Source organism: Phyllosticta capitalensis, assembly GCF_038381095.1.
Source record: "Phyllosticta capitalensis strain CBS 128856 chromosome Unknown BKA78scaffold_1, whole genome shotgun sequence".
NCBI lineage: Eukaryota > Fungi > Ascomycota > Dothideomycetes > Botryosphaeriales > Phyllostictaceae > Phyllosticta > Phyllosticta capitalensis.
Genome location: NW_027117439.1, coordinates 1,985,610 through 2,003,586, shown reverse-complemented (window position 1 = coordinate 2,003,586; position 17,977 = coordinate 1,985,610). Strand labels below are relative to the sequence as shown.

The following is a 17,977-nucleotide window of genomic DNA, read 5'->3' as shown; positions in this document are numbered from 1 at the left end:
GGCCAAGCTTCCATTTTTGAACCTCGTTCCATGTAACGCCGGCCTGGTGTTGAGAAAGGGTAGGTTCTAAACATGGCGACTACCAAGCCGCGAAGGATCGTTTTCGAGGTTTCGAGATGGGTCCAAAGCCACGCCAAACAGCTCTCGCAAGCCACATAAGCTACTGAGAAAACAACACTTCCCCACGTTTATTCTCTGCATCGCTTGTTTGCCCGTTTCATTCTTTTGTTGTTCCTTCCTTTAGTCTTGCTACCAAAATGAAGCTCAACTCTTATCCACTCCTTTTGACGTCTGTCGCTTTTTCGAGTGCTCTCAGCCTCGACCCAACAAATAGAGGTCCGTTTCGCCGAAGTGTCCACGCTTTCCCCTCTGACTGCAGCAGATTCTGTGACGACAGCAGCGAAACAAATCGCAAGCGGGGCCTTTTCCTATTACACAACTCAAAATGCTGGCGTGGGGCTGTTTCCTGGCGCCCTGTTCTGGGAGTCGGGTAGCGCATGGAATGCACTGATAAACTACTGGTTTTTGACTGGCGACACGACATACAACACCGCAGTACAGAGTGCGCTTCAGGCTCAATCAATGGATGGGTTCCAGCCTGCCAACCAATCCAACACAATGGTACTTTGCCCAAACCTACTCTCCGTCCTGCCCGGCTAACCCATCCAGACAAATGACGAACAAGCGATATGGGCTCTGACGGCCGTCAGTGCCTTGGAAAGAGGATTCCCAAGCATTGATGGAACTAGCTATCTTTCGCTTGCCGTGGCCGCATTCGACTCCCTTGAAGCTCGATGGGACACAACGGATACAGACTCTTGCGGCATTCCCGCCGGCGGACTGCGCTGGTCGCCCTACCCCTTCAACGTTGGGTATGATTACATGAATACGCTCAGCACTGCGCTTTTCTTCCAACTCTCCGCGCGTCTCGCCCGCTATACCGGAAACGTGACATACACTGAAACCGCGGCCAAGGCTTATAATTGGCTTGAAAAGTCTGGTTTGGTCGACGCCTCTGGAGCTGTATACGATGGATTCCAAGACTACTCTTCCTCCTCTACGTCGTCGTCCTCTGGCAGTAGCAGTTCCTCCTCGTCCTCGACATCTTGTGCCTCCTCCTCCAATATCAACCGCATCCAGTGGAGCAACTCAGCGCTCGCACTGCTTCACGGCACGCTCGTCCTCTCCAATATGACCACCGAGCCTGTCTGGCGTAGCCGCAGCCTCACGCTTCTCTCCTCGATCGAATCCGTCTTCTACCCCGCCTCTCCCTCGACTGTCCCCGCCACCTCCACCAACGGCAACGCCTCCGTCCTCGTCGAGTCCGCCTGCGAACCCATTGGCACCTGCAACTCGGAGCAAGTCGCCTTCAAGGGTCTCGCCGCGCGCTGGCTCGCGTGGTCCTCGGTCGCCGCTCCCTCTGGCATGAACATCCCTGCGCGCGTCGCCAGCAAAGTTGGTGGCTCCGCAAGCGCCGCCGCCCAGCGCTGCGCCAACAACAATGGCAAGATGCTTTGCACGGGCCGCTGGTTCGACGCGTCCGGCTCCAATGTCAAGCCCGGCGACATCAGTGGTAACACGGGCTTTGGCCAGCAGTTGTCGGCGCTGGAGGCTGTGCTTGCTCCGCTCGTCAATGGGTCTATCGTACTTGAGCGGATGGGTACGCGGGCAGTGAGTACCACGAATGGGACCGCGGTTGCGACGTTGACTGGAACTGCATCGGCGACCGCGATGAAGACCGTTGGCGTGTCACAGCTGTCTGGGGGTGCAAGGGGCGCTCGCGTTGGGGATCTTTCAGCGTTGATCATGCTAGCGGTGGTGACTTTGGTTATGTAATATTGAGTGCAAGATGGTCATTGTGCGCTGCAAATGTCGCAGATCAAGGAGCATTCGACCGTAATTCATTAGACTTAGATTTACATTTACACAAATAATGCTAATGCATAATCTTTGGAGAATTCTCCCCCTTTCTCCCCTTTCTGCACTCCAACCTCCTTAAAGACGAATATCCCACTCACTAAATAGTTAGTCGGCGTGTTTGCGAAGTTTTGATGTCTTGGCAGGGGAGAGCTGCGTGCTAGCTTCTTGTGCCCTTTTTATTGGCTCGGAAAGGCGCTGGCGCTGGCGCTCACGCTTTCTCTCACTCTGCCTAGGCTTGTGTGTGCGTCCAGCCTCTTTCCGTTTCGTTTACCGCTCGTAATCAGCCCGAATTGGACGCCCATGGGCCTCATCCTCGCCGTGTTGGTGCTCTTCCTTGGTTAAGCTCCTAAGGGGTCGCTTACGTTCTCGCTTCTTTTTACGCGTAGTCTCTTCCATGACCCCCGCACTCGTGGACTGGCCAGTCGGGATTAGGGGCGTGAGCTGGCTGTGTTTTGGCGAAAGTGACCAACTCCTCCATTAATGGACCACCCAGAGAAGAACACGTGAGCGCAGGCCAGGCCGTCAACGACTTGGAGAAGGCCTTCCTCTGTACCTCGGGTGCGGCCCTCATGGATACATTGGTGGAGTAGTCTTAGACGGATTTGGTGAAATGATCACCGCGCACTTGTCTTGCAGAATCCTTGGGATCAGGTGGCTGCTGGGCGAGACAAGGTAACCGGGTGGTCATTGATAGCTGAGATGGAAGGATGCATGCGGAATTGCACCCTCAGTTGCACATGAGGAGTGTCCGCGCGAACAAAACGCTCCAGTTGGGATTTTTGGCCGAATGGATTGTTTGCCAATGCTGTTGGGGGCAGTTGATGGTGGCCGCCGATGAGGAGTATCCGCTTGAGCTTCCCGACATATATATATATTATATCCTGAGGGCGTGGAGAATTGCAGCTACTGCTGACGCCTCAGCAATCAGGGAGAACTCATCCATGATGAGCCCGGTTGGACTGAAGCAACGCAACAGTGGCCCAGAGGCCATGCTCACTGTTGAGAAGACCCCGTTTGAGCGACTGATGTGATTATCACAGGCCCGGTGAGATCCTGGCAGGCTTCATCGAGCTTTTTAAGATTCGTAGCTTCGTTTCCATACCAACTTTCGAGGGTGCCTTCTCTCCAAGCCCGAAGCCGTTCTTTAATGGTCCGCTCAAGTGCCATTGGCCGTGCGGTCTGGTCTCTTTGTGCAAGCTGTATCAAAATGGCCTACACGTCCGGGTCTTCATCTTCCAAGCCTTGACCGATCGCTGTTTCATCGCTCATCTTCTCGTCCATCATTGTGCGGACGCGGTAGAAGCCTTTGATATTTGCCTCTTCTTTTGAGCTGATAAATCTTGCCGCAAGAAAGTCGCATGCGTCATTGCTTCCGGTGCAGATCTAGAAGCGCTCTCAATCGACAAGAGTGGACTTACCAGTCCATGGAGGACCAACAACGATGTAATTTGGGTCTGACGCTGTGATTCGGCCTGGCGCTCTTGTTCGGCACGGCGCTCTTCTTCTTGGCCCTTTTGCTCTTCATCGCCAAGAACGATATGGGCTTCGTTCTGCGCCCCTGGGGTGGATGGGAGGGCTTTGAAGACAATGGCGCAAGTCCTAATAAGTGCTAAAATTGTTATAGCAGCTTAAACGAGCGCTTGGTCGGCGAGGAAGAGGCCCCGAAAGGTGAAGGTTGTGGAAAAGGGGCTGAAAACAAGGGGTAAGTCAACGGGGTAATCTTGTGCAAGGGGAATTATGGGAATCGAACAATCGAACCCGAATCATGTATATCTTCGTCTTCCTCCTTGATTTGAGAGAATTTGGGGGATTGTGGCTGTTCAGTTGGCCGCCTTTTGGCCGCTTCGGCCAATCGGTCCACAATAGGGTAACCATGACCAGCCAACTCCCTCACGAAGGTGTCGCTCATGGTAGACATTGAGCGCATGCGTCAGTCCGCTCTTCCTCCATGCATTGCCGAGTACCTTTCACTCAGCTTTATAATCTTTCTGGTCGCAGGAAGACCATCGCCACCCTCAAATCTTCGGGCCTCATTGAAAGCCATGGTAGCCCCAATCGGGTTATCAAGGGCTATGTGCGCAACACCGCGCCTACTCCAGGCACCGGCCGACTCAAGTGCAACCTCAACTGCCTTGTCGGAATCCTCATCAGCAGCAATTGTGTTGCCAATTCCCAGATAGGCCTCCGATCGCCGGTAGTAATAGTGGGGCTCAGTTGGATCAAGTTGAATAGCTTCCGTAAAGTTGCGGATAGCTAATTCAAATTTGCCATCTCTGAGTGCCTTCTCCCCATCCAGAAATTTTCGACTGGCTTCCTTGCGCTGTTTCTTGTCTAGGCCAGAGGGCTTAGGTGGCGCGGGAAAAGCGTTGTCACCATTGCGAGCGTTGGAACTCATTTATTGCTGCACCTCTTGCTGAGATTGCGAGCTTGCACCCTCGGGGGATGGAGCTGGTGTGGCTTTGGGGAGCTCCGGCGTGACCTTGGGAAGTTCTGGCGAGACCTTGGGGAGTTCTGGCGAGACCTTGGGGAGTTCTGGCGAGACCTTGGGAAGTTCTGGCGCGGCTGCCCGGCTCTGTGTCTTTTGACTACCCGGAACGGCATCCTGCTTCCTCAAAGGAGAGTGACGAGGGGGAGGAGGGGGAGCTTCGCCGAATTTCGGCTTGCGTCGCGCATCCTTGGCCTTTGCATTTGAAATATGGCTTCTTGCCTGGGAGAGGCCTGGCTGGCTGGGAAGGCTCTGGCCCGAGGTTGAGCTTGAGCTTGGTGGGCTTGGTCGCGGGCTTGGGGGGAGTCGCGGGTGCGGGCGTGGGCTTGGGAGGAGTCGCCGGTTTGTCAATCTCATTGCCCTTTTCCTCGTCAATGAGTCCCTCGTCGTTGAGCTTCAGAAACCCATACCTGTTTAAACGCAGCCGGAAGTGCGTGATGAACCCGCAGGTATCCTGTTGAGCTCCGGCTGATAGTTGAGGTACCTCATAGCCCAGAACGTCGCTTGAAGTGCCTTTTGATGAGATCTACGTGATCTCTCTTCAGCTGTCGGCTGAGTAGCTTGAACCGGATTACAATTTGCTCCGCCTCCTCTTTATCACCAAAGGCATGGAAGCCTTCTTTTTCCCTCTAAACCTCCTTGGCCATTCCAGTGACCTCGACACTCAGAGAATCTGTCTTACTTGCGAGGGCGGAAATGACCTGTCCGTACGCCTTGTAGGAGATCGACGCCGGCAGGGTGGAGCACAGGCGACTTATATTTGGAACATCATTTCTGATTTCGGCATTGATCTCATAGTCCTCCTCCGCCTGAAGAGTCTTCGGCTCTGGGCGCAGGAGGAGCGTCTGTCGAGGTCTGGAATGTATTCGTGTCGGGGCATGGAGTCTCCACTGTTGTTGACTGAAGGCTCGCTGGAACACAGAGTGGTAAGCCAGAATATTGAAGATTGGAGCATGGAAAGCTCACCGTGGGTTGAGTAGAGGGCCTCGCGGTTCGTTGTCGTGGCGGGCACAGTCTGGATAATGTGGAAGTGTTTTGAAAAAGTTTCTGGCGAGAATTTCGAGCATGATGGTGTAGTGTGCGGGCTGGAGCACAGAGGTAGGCATGGCTCGTTCAGGGCTGCCTCCTTCCAGCTCCAGGCAAGAGCGACCAGAGAGAGCAATGACGAAGTCGGACCTTAATCGACAACTAAATGACTTCTTGACGTGTATCTGCTCAACGCAGCCCGAAGCGCTGAATGGAACTCTTTAGGAGTCTTTTCCCATTTAGGCCGTTTACTTCGTCTGGTGCAGACTGTGCGACACCATGACTTATATTAGGCCTATCTGACTTGTTTTCCGCGCCCGGAAGATTGTTCTACTTGTCCTTCAACATTCGGGGAATGTGATTTTTCTCGTCGCGGCTGGTGACAGCGACAGCACATGCTGATAGGCGGGATGCGCATCTTCCTCCCCAAGAGGGTGATGGAAAAGAGAAAGTGTTCTTTTGAGCACTGAACCCTCCAAAGACAGGCGACGAGTGGACGAGTTACGTATATATTTGAAGAATAGGAGACCACAATGGGTGCGTCTGCAACGAGCCTTTCTTAGCCTGAGTCCGTGCCAGATGGAAAGGGTGTGTTGGTCCTTCGCGATTATATAGGTCTTCTCGCCAGGATTGATACCTGCAAACAGACATATACTCTCAGGCTCTCTATTAACAACCATAGTACGTTCTAAACACTCCCTATGAACAAACATGCCGTGGCAAATGCATCTCTTCAGTGATCTCGAATGCTCCCGGTGCGCATCAATGCATCTTCTCCACACCCCCTACAACTCCATGCTCTTCCAGTCAAAGTCGTATAGATCGCTCCATCCGACCTTTTCCTCTTCATCATCTTCCTCGACATCCGCTCTCCACTTCCTATGCACCAGTCCCGCCATCGGAATGCCAATCCACCCCGCTTGCTCCCAGTCGATCAGCGCGCGGATTTGGGGGTTCGAAAAGTCAGGCGAGATGATGATATTGGAGGGCGAAAGGTCGTTGTGCGTGAATGATGTGTCGCTTTCATCGCTGGTGCCCTCGGTGGACGTGCGAGGCGAGGAAATGGATGGGGAAGTGGCGGCAGTGCTGGAGTTGGGATTGGTGGATGGTGGCGGACTGGTGATGATGGCTGATTCCGGAACGGCTGGGGAGAGTTGGAGCGTCGGTGGTTTGTTGAATGCACTGCTTTTGCTACTGCTCGTCATGTCCAACGTAGGCGGTTTGCTGAAGGCATCGCCGCGCGAAAAGCCGTTCCCGCGGCGGAAACCAGTTCCAGAAGTATTCGAGATGGTGGGCTTGCGATTGCTTGAGCTGAAGACGTCGCCTCGTGTGAAAGTTTCTGTCGTGAAGCCGTTTCCAGAGCTAAACGCATCCCGACGTGGGCCACTGAAGCTCTTGCTGCGTAGTCCTGGCTCTTTTGCAATGCCTTGCTCTTCTCCTTCGCCCTCGTTGCCCCAGATGTCGCGCCGACGCACACTCTCCACCGTACCTGAGTTCGCACGCACTGCCAATGGTCGGGAGGGCGGTGCTGGAGGCAGCATGATGCGCCGCTCACCTGAAGTCAGATTGCGAGCCCAGATTGCAGCATATTCGTCAACCAAGTAGGCGCGTTTTCCAATCAGCGAAGCGCCAACACGGCGTGCCAGGATCGCAATCAGGCGGCGCGTCTGTTGTTTGAACACTCCTCGTTGCGCAACAGTGAGAGACGGCCATGCAGCCGCAAGGGTTGGTCCTTCGATACGTCGTTGGATTAGTGTGGATGATCCACGAAGCTATCCCAAGTTAGAAGTCATGATCACATGTAAAGTACAGTTTTGGGAACAAAGAAATGCACCCACCTTTCCAGCAAACAAAATATCTGCCACAGACACAGCATTGCCACACTTTTTCTTTACAAGCTCGACAGCTTCCACTTCATTCTGGTCAACCCCGTCGTAGTTTTTCTTGTTTGACACCGTCTCTTCGCCGGGCATGATTCCGGTCTTGACCACCACGTCGCCAATGGCAAAGATGAAGCGTCCTAGACATTCCGTGCCTTCATCGTAACCTCGTGGTGCGTGGATCAGCGTTGATGGCGTGCAAAGGTCGAGGAGCGCATCCCAGTAAGCTAGCGCCGCTGGGGTGTTGGAGTTGGTGACATTGAAGTCGGAAGATGATTTGAAGGCTGCCGCATCGGATGCTGCATTACTTGTTGCAAGGGTGTCCAAAGGCGCATGGGATTGAGATTCGAAGTTCCAATCCGCATCGTCCGCCTTGGAGTCTCTGCGATCATTTTCGGTATTCTTGCTTGTTACTGGTTTTGTGTCTGCGGGCGCGGAATCGCCGGAATAGGTCGAGCGAGGCGACAGATGAATGGCCATGATTTGATTCTGAGAAAGAGACAGGGTCCGTAACGTTCCAGGGTTCAAAAGTCGAGGATAAGGCGGGAGAGGCTGAAGTTTTGTGGAAAAGTTCCAAGCGCCCAGGTACCTTTCTTACATTCGGTGGCAAAGGGGTTTCCAACAACCAGTGAAAGTGCCGTGCTTATCAGGCATAAGCATGCAGGTGCGGGAGTTGTCCGTGTTCCTGCAGGAGCAGGGAGACGTGTCAAAGGCGGTTGGGATGCTTTTGACTTTGTGTTCGCATCCGTCGCTCAGAGGTTGTTTTTTCTGGCGGAATTCAGCCTTGTCTAGTGCTTGGCCAGCAGGTACGCATGAGAAAGAATCTGAGAGACGTTGGGTAGCAATATAGGATATAGGTAGCGCACAACTAATTACGGAATTTTACGAGTGGAGGGTATTTTGTCTGGGGTAGACCGGTGGTGTTTCAGCTTTTGTAGGGGAGCTTGGCTGGCTTGCGACCCAGACACGAAGCAAGGGAGCGCAAATGCGGGGAACAACACTATGCACATCGTGATTTCCGTTTTCGTCGACAAAAATGCAGATGCAGGTCGATTGCCACCTCGCCTGCGCCAGTCAGATTGTGTGTGCCTCTCGACCCGTCATCGCTCACCGGTGTCCTTGATCCACGCCACCATGTCAGCTCATTGAAAGAATGCCTTTGATTCACCATCAGCCAATGCCACGGTTCTCTATCGACATGTTCCTGTACACACACCAACCGCAAGAACAGCCGCGACGGAGCGTCGCTTATGAATGCGAGCTGCAAAAGCCAGAAATGCCAGGGCAGAAAGAAGCAAAGGGGTAAGAGCAACAATGTGGCTGAGAAAGAAGACGCACTGGATACAAAAGGAAAGGCGATTAAATGGTATTTGCAGCAGAAATTCCCCGCGTAAAAATGGAGGGAGGGTATCGAACCGGCCGCCGGTGGAGCGGCGCGCTTTGCTCTTTTCCTCCCCAATGCCCCAATATGCTTCATGACATGAGCGCAGCGCTTTTCCAAGGCCATCCTCGTCGTTTGAAATCGTCATCCCTCATCTATCACACATCGTACGTCTTCATGCTCTTGATTAATCATGGACATCACGTGGCCCGAACAAAGACCTTGACAACTCCGTCACCACCGGCCGACACGACGAGGCGTGAGTCTTGACTCCATACGACACTGCAAACGCCCTCGCCACGCATGATGCGGTGGCTCGTGAGCTCCTGGGTGCAGATTCTCTTTTCGAGCGACCAGAATCGGATCGAGGCGTCGTGGCCGGCGGATACAGCTTCGCGTCCATCGGGCGAGAGGTGAAGGGCGGAAATGGCAGCAGGATGGGCGAGCATCGAGTAAGTGCATTGACCTGAATCGTTAGCTATCACCCAATCTACTGGTTGACATTTACTTACCACTGTTGGCATCGAAGAAGCGGATGAAGCGGTCTTCGTGCCCACTGATGACCACACCCTCGACTCCTCCCGCCGATCCTGTTGCGCCGTGGAGACCTCCATCGTCGTCGCTTGAGCGTCCCACTTCTACATGTGCAGGCGACTCTATCGAGGGTGACGCAACAATGGCATTAATGCCTGTCTGAGTCGTGCCGTCATATGTCTCACCACTCGCCATACCTATGATCTCCTCGCCGGTCCGTGTGTCGAAGATAAGAATGGAAGAATCCGTGTACGATGCCACAATCGTCTCGCCCGTCTTGGAAAGCGGCGAGATGCATGTTGGGGATGGAGCGCCGGCCCGCTCAATCGAGTGGATCAAGGTAAAGTGAAACGGTGTAGAAGTGGCAACGCTGGGCTGGGGGGATGACGGAAAGTTTGAACCAGAGGTGACCGAGTGCCTACGGCTGCCCCCAACGCCGCGCCTCGAACCACTTGAGGGAGAGACGAGCTGCGGTGGGGCACTGACGGCCCAGATTTTGATGGTGCCGTCGGCAGATCCAGAGGCGAGCAAGACGCGGTCGGGACCGCCAAAATTGCTGCTATTCTGGCCAAAGAGTTGGCCGCAAGTGGTTGGCAGCACGCACACGGCCCAAACAGCGTCCGTGTGGCCATCCAGGGTCGCCTTCGGATCGACCCGTCCGCGTTCCCAGACCCTGACGGTAGCGTCTTGGCCGCCCGAGAAGATCCACCCGTCGCCCGTTGCCCGCCCGCCAGTCGAAAAGTTGGCGTTCGACGCCGCCAGCGAAGTAACGACGCCGTCGTGCCCACGATGCGTAAAGTAGCTCTGAATGTCGATGTCGCCGCCTAGACCGCCATGTTGCCCTGCGCTGTAGCTGGCTGGGATGATCCACCTTTTGATTGTGCCATCGTCGCCGGCGGTGCAAATCTCTGGCTCCGAAGGCGTGCCTCCGCCGGTGAATATGACTGAACGGACCACATCAAGGTGCCCTCTAAGCGCGTACCGAACCTTGAACTGCTGGGGGTCCGTTTTGGAGCCGATTACACCAGCATTTTCTCCAGATTCTTGACCCTGACTCCTTCGCCGCGACATGGCCGTCGCCCCAGAGCTCTTTCGCCTATGAGAGTGTGGTCCGCTGCGAGGCGGCGATTTGGCAGGTATGCTGTTTGCGCTCGGGAAAGCGTCCGTGTCGGGGCGGCGTGGCGGCGGGACCTCTGGCGGCGGCTCGGGCGGGGGTGCCGTCTCATCAAAATTCCACCCCTCATAGTCGTCCGTCACCGAGCCTCTCGCGGCGGGTTCGCTTTCTCTGGCCGGCACAGGTCTGCCGTAGGCGTCGTAGCTATGCGTCACTTTTTCAACCTCTTCTTCGGGAAGAAAATTGGGGTCCGTCTCGTGGGGTGGCGGCTGGCTGGCTTCATGCAGCGGCAGTGGCTGAACCATTGACTGTGAGCTGGCGGGCTCCCTCGACATGAATGGAGCTTGCTGCGGCATCTGAGGGCCATGCGAGAAGTTCGACATGTCGGCTACGGACGGCACAGGTGGCGGCTGATGATTGGGGATTGGCGCTTGCTGCGGCAACCCATGCTGACCCCTTTGTCGCTGTTGTTGCAAGTATGCCTCTTCCAAAGGAACCGCGGAGCCTCCCTGACTCATGAACGCATTCTGATCCAGAGATTGGAGCTGAGCATGGGTGGGTGGAGGATGGGCTGGCGGCTGAAGTAGATAGGATATTTCCTCGACGCATTTTGTAAGGTAGTGCCTCGCCTTGTCGCGCTGAGCTTCCCGTTCGGCCTCGGACTGCTCTTGGGACTCTGGTTCGATGTCGAGGAAAGAATTGTGGCTTTTGCCGAGTGCTATGACTGTCAACAATTTCACCTCGAAGGGCATGCTCCAAACTTACAAATTCTCTTGGGATCGGCACCCAAACGCTCCTTTCCCTTTGCATCGGCCTTGTCTTGCTCAGACTGCTTGTCCACACCCTTGCTCTTGGCCCGCTCGTTCTTCAATGCATTTTCTAGCATACGGACATGCTTCTCCAGCTGCTCGTTGAGCTTTTTGGCGCTCCTAACCTCGCCCTCTTGCTTTGCAATCTTTGCCTTCATCTCGGCGCGCTCTATGTCCCACGCGTTGCGGGCTCTCTCGTGATTGTGCCATTCGAGCTGGAGGAAGCGCATCACGCCTATCAAATTGTTAGTAAGAGAGTGGCCGATGTAGCTGTAGCAAAGGAAAGCTCCGAGGCGTACCCTGCAACGTATACTCTGTGCCAACGGGCCCGGTGGCCTCGCCGCCAGCAGCGCCCCCGTTGCTCATCGCGGACGGAGACTGCCAGGCCATCGCGCGCCGGGAGATCAAATTTTGCGAGGAATGGGTCGAGCGGGGGCGGTCATGCAGAGAGATGCGGTTTTGATGTGCCGAGTGTTGTTACCAGTTGTCGGGTGTCGTTGGCGATATCAGGGCGGGCGCTGTCAAAGAGGGCGGTGGCGGAGGGCGATGAGAGGGCGAGGACGATAGGATTGAGAGAGAATGAGGCGAATGGAGAGTCAGCACGCAGCAAAGAGACGCGCAGCGTTGGTGGACGTGGAGAGAGAGGGAGTGCTTTGGACCGTGGTTCTAGCTGTCGCTCCCGACGGACAGAGCGCACCTGCGGCAGCTTCGAAGGTCCGTGCGCACTGCCAACCGACTCCCGTCAGACCTCGACCCTTGACCACATCTCTCCACTCCCAGCCTCTTCACCACCTGGACCGACGCTCTACACACCCCATCTTCAAAGGCCTTACCGATTGCCGCTATCAGGCCGTGCAGTCTTCCCCGAAGTGACTGTACCAATTGTCAAAACACGCACGATGCTATCGACTTTCTTGACTATACAGTCCGATGCTGTCGTGACGATTGAGCGGTCGAGCGATGCGTCGTCTTCTTTTCCCATATCGCCTCATTCATTGGCGCGAGACTTGATCATTCCGGAACGCAAGGCATCAGTCCAGCGGTACGGATTCGAGAAGAAAGAGCATCAGGAGAGCCGTGATTCGCCACTATGTTGCACCCAGGGTTTAAACCTGTTCGATTCTCTTCATCGTCAACCAATTCCAGAGCGACCTTCAGGACTCTTGGCGTCGATTCCGATCAACTCCCAAAGATGGGACTGCGATATGTTGTTACAATGGAGTCGAGGGCCATGGCGTGATGTCAATTATGGCAAGAACTTCCCAGCAAAGGCCGTGGATAAACGAATTGTAGGTCGAGCAGATTTCACCTGAACTGCGTTGCCATGGCGCATGATCAGTTGCCCTCGGGTGAAATGCGCAACACCAAATGGCAACTTTCCACCAAAGGCACTTGACATTTTCCGGTAGTCCTCATTGAGACACTCTGTCCCAAATGTGCGCCCACGTCAGCCTCGGGCCTCACCTGTAATGTCCCTCTTTTCTCCAGAGCAACGGTCTCGAATAGTTGAATTACTGGATACAAAATGGCCCCCGTGCGGCCCAAAAGATCAAGGGAAAGTATAGAAGCATGTCAACCTGTCGTTTTACGCAGCGAGAGGTTCAAGGCACTGTCTTACATGTTCGCGCCACATGCGCTGAGCTTCTCATCGCACTACACGCTGTGCGGCTCTCAATAATCTAGTCGAGCACGTTCCGCGTCAGCGGATGCGGGGCAAGCTTTAATCAGTGGCGAGTACACAGCCTAAGCGCCTGCAGACATGCTCCTACCATGACGTGAGAAGTTGCAGATCAACCACAGTTCGAACGGACGAATTATTACGCTCCAGTGCGCTGCTCGGGACGGGAGGAAGAAATCCGCGAGGAGTTGTGCTCTGGCCTAGAAGACGCCTAGGTTGGCCTGACCGGTGCACAAACCGGTCTCGTGCAAATCTCCTTCCACTCGATAGGTGACCGAGGGCATGCAGCATTGTTTGCCAAAAAGGCGGGGTTCTTGACTGTTGATCATTCGACAGGCGTTCGCATTTCTCACATTGCATGTCCAATCAATGGTGGCCAAAAAAAATTTCTACGAGCTGTGACGAGCTCCAACTGAGCAAGCAGTAATTCTGCCACACTCACTTACAGATAGAATCATTCAAACTGCAAGCGAATAGGAGCTTTTTGGGAAAGCAAGATAGAGAGCGCCACAAAGAGTAAGCAAAATCCTCCTAAAAGCCACATCTGGAGCTAATCTCTACATCAGATGTTGAAACAAGCGAACACAGAGTGAGTATAAAGAAACACGGACCGGCGCGCATCAGGGCATCTGACCCTTGTTCCCCGTAACCCGGCAAGCCTACGTGGATCCCGGTTCACCAAAAACATTTACACGGCAACCCGTTTGTGAAATCGGAACGGAGAAGAAGAGAGCCGACTATAGTCGCAAAGAAGTCAAACAGGCCATGACGAAAGGGGTGACGAAGAGCTCGGAAGGGGGAGCGATCCGAGCTCCGGGAACTATGCAGAGATCAGGGACAAAACGATCAGCACGCATGCTACCTCCCGCTGTCAACAGTCTGGCTTGCCACTGCTTAAGATGAGGAAAATCCACAATAACCCAGTGCAGTGGTGGTCCAGCTGCTTGGTCGACAAGGCCTCGTGCATCATTGTTTCGGCCTTCGGCCTCGTTTTCCAAACGACTGTCTAAAGCGACGCACCGCGAGCAGCATTCACGGCGCAACTTCTCCAGTTTTCTGGAGTCCCCGCCCAGCTTGTCAAATGGGACCCCGCATATTATGCAACAGAAGAGCCGACTAGCCGCGTCAGGGAGCGAATGCAACGATGATGGCCAGAAAAACAATTGGAAGAAGCTGGTGAACCAAGCCAATATCACCGGACAACTTCGGACTCAAGCAAAGCGAGCCGTTTCCCAGGTTGTGCAAGTGCGGTAAGCCGTTGAAAGGCTTGGTCAAGTGAAGCTTAATCCTTTGGCTGTTGTTGACATGGATCCTCCTGCATGGAGGCTGCAGATCATCCGCTCCAGCTAAGCCTCCGTTCCGAGTACGTACAGCATGACTGGACCGACCTTGTTCCCAAACGACACCGCTGTCTATCTGTTTAATATATAAAATGGTCTGACTGTCAGTCTCCTTATTGTTCAACCAACACCATCTTCTCACTTGTACATTGAGGTCTTCAACAGCCTCAATATGGCATCATTCTACTTTTCAGGCATAGTTGCCGCCGCAGCTGGCGCACTTTTTGTATGAACATTTCCTGTTTTCCCCGTTCAGACTAACATCTTGCAGGTTGTGTACTTTCTCACCCAGTCTGTTTACAATATTTACTTCCACCCCCTTCGCAACTATCCAGGACCCCTACTTTCAGCAGCATCAAAGTTCCCATACATCTTTTCAAGGATCCGCGGCACCATTCCGGGATACGTCGCTCAGCTGCATGCTCAGTATGGCCCCGTTGTACGCCTGGCGCCGAACGAGTTGTCCTACATCACAGCCGAAGCTTGGAGAGACATCTACGGCCACAAGCTCAACAATCGGGGCGGTCTGGCCAAGGACTTGACCTTTTATTCGCAAGACAGTGTCGGTGAGAATGGCATTATCAGGACAAATGATTCGGATCATGCTCGACAACGTCGTCTCCTCGCCCATGCTTTTTCGGATCGCGCTCTCAGAGATCAGGAGCCCCTTATTCGACGTTATGTGGATCTTTTGTCCAAAAAGATTGGAGAGGTTGCAAAAACTCCCGCTGCGACGCTGGACATGGTTTTCTGGCTCAACTGCACGACTTTTGATATCATGGGAGACTTGGCCTTTGGTGAGCCATTAGGTCTCCTCGAGAAGTCCTCTTACACGCCTTGGGTGTCCGCCGTCTTTTCTACCATCAAGTTCAACAACATCAGAAATATCATCGACCTTCATTTCCCCTTATTTGGCGTCATCATGAAGAAGATCTTCGTCACAAAAGACATGGAGGAACGCCACAAGCTACATGCTCAAAACAGCATCGAGCGAGTTGACCGCCGCCTCGCGCGGCAAACTGATCGCCCGGACATCTGGGGATTCGTACTTCGTCATCAACATGGCGGCGACCCCAAGGCCAACGCAGGATTGTCACGACCTGAAATGCTGGCGAATTCAAGCACTTTGATGGTGGCTGGCACAGAGACAACCGCCACGCTTCTCTCGGGGTTGCTTTACCACCTCTGCCGCAATCCAAGGGTCTGTACGAAGCTCACCAGCGAGATCCGCGGCGCCTTCACCCACCCCGACCAAATGAACATGCCCACTTTGGCCTCTCTCCCCTACCTGTGCGCATGCATCGAAGAGGCGCTCAGAGTCTATCCTCCCGTTCCTATCGGCCTCCCAAGAGTTGTCCCTCCCGGTGGTCGAACCATATGCGGCAAGCACGTCCCAGGAGGCACCATCGTCATGCTGTCTCATTGGGCCGCATACCACTCCCCCAAGAACTTCTACGAGCCAGAACAATTCATTCCAGAGCGCTGGCTCGACAACGACGACGAGCGCTTCGCCCGCGACGAAAAGGCTGTGCTGCAGCCGTTCAGCTATGGCCCGCGCAACTGCCTCGGAAAGAACCTCGCGTACCACGAGATGCGCCTCATTGCGGCCAACATTCTGTGGCGCTTCGATTTTGACTTGCAGGAGGAGAGCAAAGATTGGGCGAACCAGAAGGTGTACACCCTGTGGGAGAAGCCGAAGTTGATGTGTAAGGTCGTGCCGAGGGAGGTAGAGGTCTAGGAATGAGAAGGAAGTTTTGAGAGGTAAGTATTTGTGTGAACTCCTGCCATCGACTCGCACATGCTGACATGACTTCAAGGAGTGTTGTCAAAAACAGAAAGATTGGCATGATATCTAAGCGGGCGCAACATTTGAGGCAAATGCAACAATGTCTGAGCGACTTGGTCTTACTCCTCTCCATATTTTGATTTGCTTTCAGGGAATGATTTCTACAAACAAGTGAGCGCAAGAGAGCAGAGACTGTATGGAAAGCGGGACATGAGATTGGCTTAGTCCAAAGTAGTTGATGTAGGGGCGACATGTAAGAAGATGGTGATCACGGGCTCAGATCGACGATTCCTGTCAAGTACAACCACCGCTATGAATTTTCTAGACTGCTCTGGCACCCTTGAGGCCGAATGAGATTTATTGGCAAAAGTCGTGGCGCACACAATTACTATGACTGCTCCTCGTGTCTTCTGGTAGAGGTGCTTGATCACTCCCCAGGACTCTGCACAGTGGACTTGGTTACTCTCTAGCCCTACATGCGCGAGGTGCTTGAATGCTCCCCATGCGCATGCTTCACGAGATTGGCGTTTCCAAGGAGATCCTCACATGCCACGACTTTAACTACCAAGCCTCGCCAGCTCCCCGTGCTCGCGCCTTCCTCAAAACTTTCGCAAGAGATCCTGCTGTTTGCCGACTCTGCCTTCAACGACTCCTCACTCACACCTCGTTTCCAATCATGAACTTCGCTCACCTCGCTCACGCTTCCATTAAAGCGGCCGAATGGCGCTCTCCAATCGACCGACCCACGAGGTGGTCGTGGGCGAAGATACTGGTAGGGCGACAGCAGGACGACGACAAGAAGAGGGCACACAGGCCAAGACGCGATAACAGAGTGGATGAAAAGCTCACGGATTGATTATCAATTTTTTCGCTTTTTCTTCAAGTCGTTATAATTCCACAGGAATTACATCGCTATGGGCACTCAAACGCAACAGGGAAACACTCACGGCTGGCTGTTTCTCCTGCGCGCGAGCTCAACCGCGGTGCCTTGCAAGCAAACATAAGTCATTGCCCACAAATTCATTTACTACAACCCACGTTGATATAAGTTTTGGAGAATTATATTTCATAAAATATGGTCCATTCAAACTGGGAAGCTGCCATGGGCCTTTTATGTGCTGAGCCTAATCTAGTTCCAGGAAATACGGTCCCAAAGGATTTGCAATGATCATGCATTATGAATTCAGCTTTATTAGCCCGTCAACCGGGCCCTCCACGTCAAAAATCAGAGCACCTCCTGTCAAAAAAGGGGGGCATCCTTGCGAAAGCCCTTAGCAGTGTGTATTGAAGGGACGTAGAGAGCGCGATTGGAAGCAGCTGAAAGACGACGAGCCTTTCAGGGGCAAGACAAAAGACACTTGCGGGCTGCGAATCGCTTGGGAATAGCTCTGGCTTGATATCCTTTGCTGAAAAGGATATCAACGCATAAGAGACAGGAGACGTCGATGGGTAGGTGTAGGCTGGAAAATTTGGGTGACTCCTTTAAAGACAATGAATGACAGGCCCTGGACCTGTCAGGCCAAGTAGAATCCAAGCTGTGGAGTGAATAGGCGACAGCGACTGGCAACTCGGGCAGGGTGAATCTTCGATGGCCAGGGTTGCGGACTGCTGCGTGAGCCGATGCCAAATCAAACACACCTCGACGTCGACCACCTTTCCAGTCACGTCTTCGTTGTTCTTCTTCTCCGCTTCTCCGCTTCTCCTCGTCCACCCCAGATCTTCTGCCGTCAATCTTGCTCCCGTCCCAACTCGCCACACCAACTCGCGCTCCCGTGGGACAGAAGCCTTCGCATCCTCATCGCCAGCAAGAATCGTGGCCGTCTCTCTCGCCATCTCTGAGGGATCTCGCCAGAGTCCCTCCCACCCACCAACCAAACTCGCCCTCTCACTCTTGACTGTTCGTCTGCAGCCTACACTTCCCGCCACTCTTTGTCGCACCACCTTGCGCTCCCGTGGAAGAAATAGCCCTCGCATTATCATCGCCAGCGAGAATCGTGGCCGTCTCTCTCGCGCTGTCGGAGGGT

At 54.0% G+C, this 17,977-nt stretch overlaps 6 protein-coding genes across 6 annotated transcripts; 2 read left to right on the top strand and 4 right to left on the bottom strand.

Annotated features, from left to right (window-relative positions):
- Window positions 1-208: 208 nt before the first annotated feature.
- Window positions 209-1,957, top strand: BKA78DRAFT_12494 (glycoside hydrolase). The gene is made up of 2 exons (XM_066882499.1): window positions 209-621; window positions 670-1,957. The coding sequence occupies exons 1-2, from the start codon at window positions 583-585 to the stop codon at window positions 1,834-1,836; spliced, it is 1,206 nt and encodes a 401-aa protein (XP_066749386.1). The 5' UTR covers window positions 209-582; the 3' UTR covers window positions 1,837-1,957.
- A 1,110-nt stretch (window positions 1,958-3,067) lies between these two features.
- Window positions 3,068-4,762, bottom strand: BKA78DRAFT_359107 (uncharacterized protein; the record flags this gene model as incomplete). The annotated part of the gene is made up of 5 exons (XM_066892371.1): window positions 3,068-3,303; window positions 3,339-3,529; window positions 3,679-3,809; window positions 3,885-4,264; window positions 4,328-4,762. The coding sequence occupies 5 exons, from the start codon at window positions 4,760-4,762 to the stop codon at window positions 3,133-3,135; spliced, it is 1,308 nt and encodes a 435-aa protein (XP_066749385.1). The 3' UTR covers window positions 3,068-3,132.
- Window positions 4,763-5,882: 1,120 nt separating this feature from the next.
- BKA78DRAFT_12474 (uncharacterized protein) lies at window positions 5,883-7,851 on the bottom strand. Its single transcript, XM_066882496.1, has 2 exons — window positions 7,270-7,851; window positions 5,883-7,203 (listed from the first exon to the last, which is right to left on the bottom strand). Exons 1-2 carry the CDS (start codon window positions 7,789-7,791, stop codon window positions 6,217-6,219), a joined length of 1,509 nt encoding a protein of 502 aa, XP_066749384.1. The 5' UTR covers window positions 7,792-7,851; the 3' UTR covers window positions 5,883-6,216.
- A 385-nt stretch (window positions 7,852-8,236) lies between these two features.
- On the bottom strand, window positions 8,237-9,193 carry BKA78DRAFT_12480 (uncharacterized protein). The gene has a single exon (XM_066882497.1). It carries the CDS (start codon window positions 8,816-8,818, stop codon window positions 8,312-8,314), a length of 507 nt encoding a protein of 168 aa, XP_066749383.1. The 5' UTR covers window positions 8,819-9,193; the 3' UTR covers window positions 8,237-8,311.
- BKA78DRAFT_12472 (WD40-repeat-containing domain protein) lies at window positions 8,527-11,633 on the bottom strand. The gene is made up of 4 exons (XM_066882495.1): window positions 11,449-11,633; window positions 11,106-11,384; window positions 9,205-11,058; window positions 8,527-9,158 (listed from the first exon to the last, which is right to left on the bottom strand). Exons 1-4 carry the CDS (start codon window positions 11,537-11,539, stop codon window positions 8,893-8,895), a joined length of 2,490 nt encoding a protein of 829 aa, XP_066749382.1. The 5' UTR covers window positions 11,540-11,633; the 3' UTR covers window positions 8,527-8,892.
- A 2,706-nt stretch (window positions 11,634-14,339) lies between these two features.
- BKA78DRAFT_291348 (toxin biosynthesis cytochrome P450 monooxygenase) lies at window positions 14,340-15,905 on the top strand (the record flags this gene model as incomplete). The annotated part of the gene is made up of 2 exons (XM_066885883.1): window positions 14,340-14,393; window positions 14,439-15,905. 2 exons carry the CDS (start codon window positions 14,340-14,342, stop codon window positions 15,903-15,905), a joined length of 1,521 nt encoding a protein of 506 aa, XP_066749381.1.
- Window positions 15,906-17,977: the final 2,072 nt, after the last annotated feature.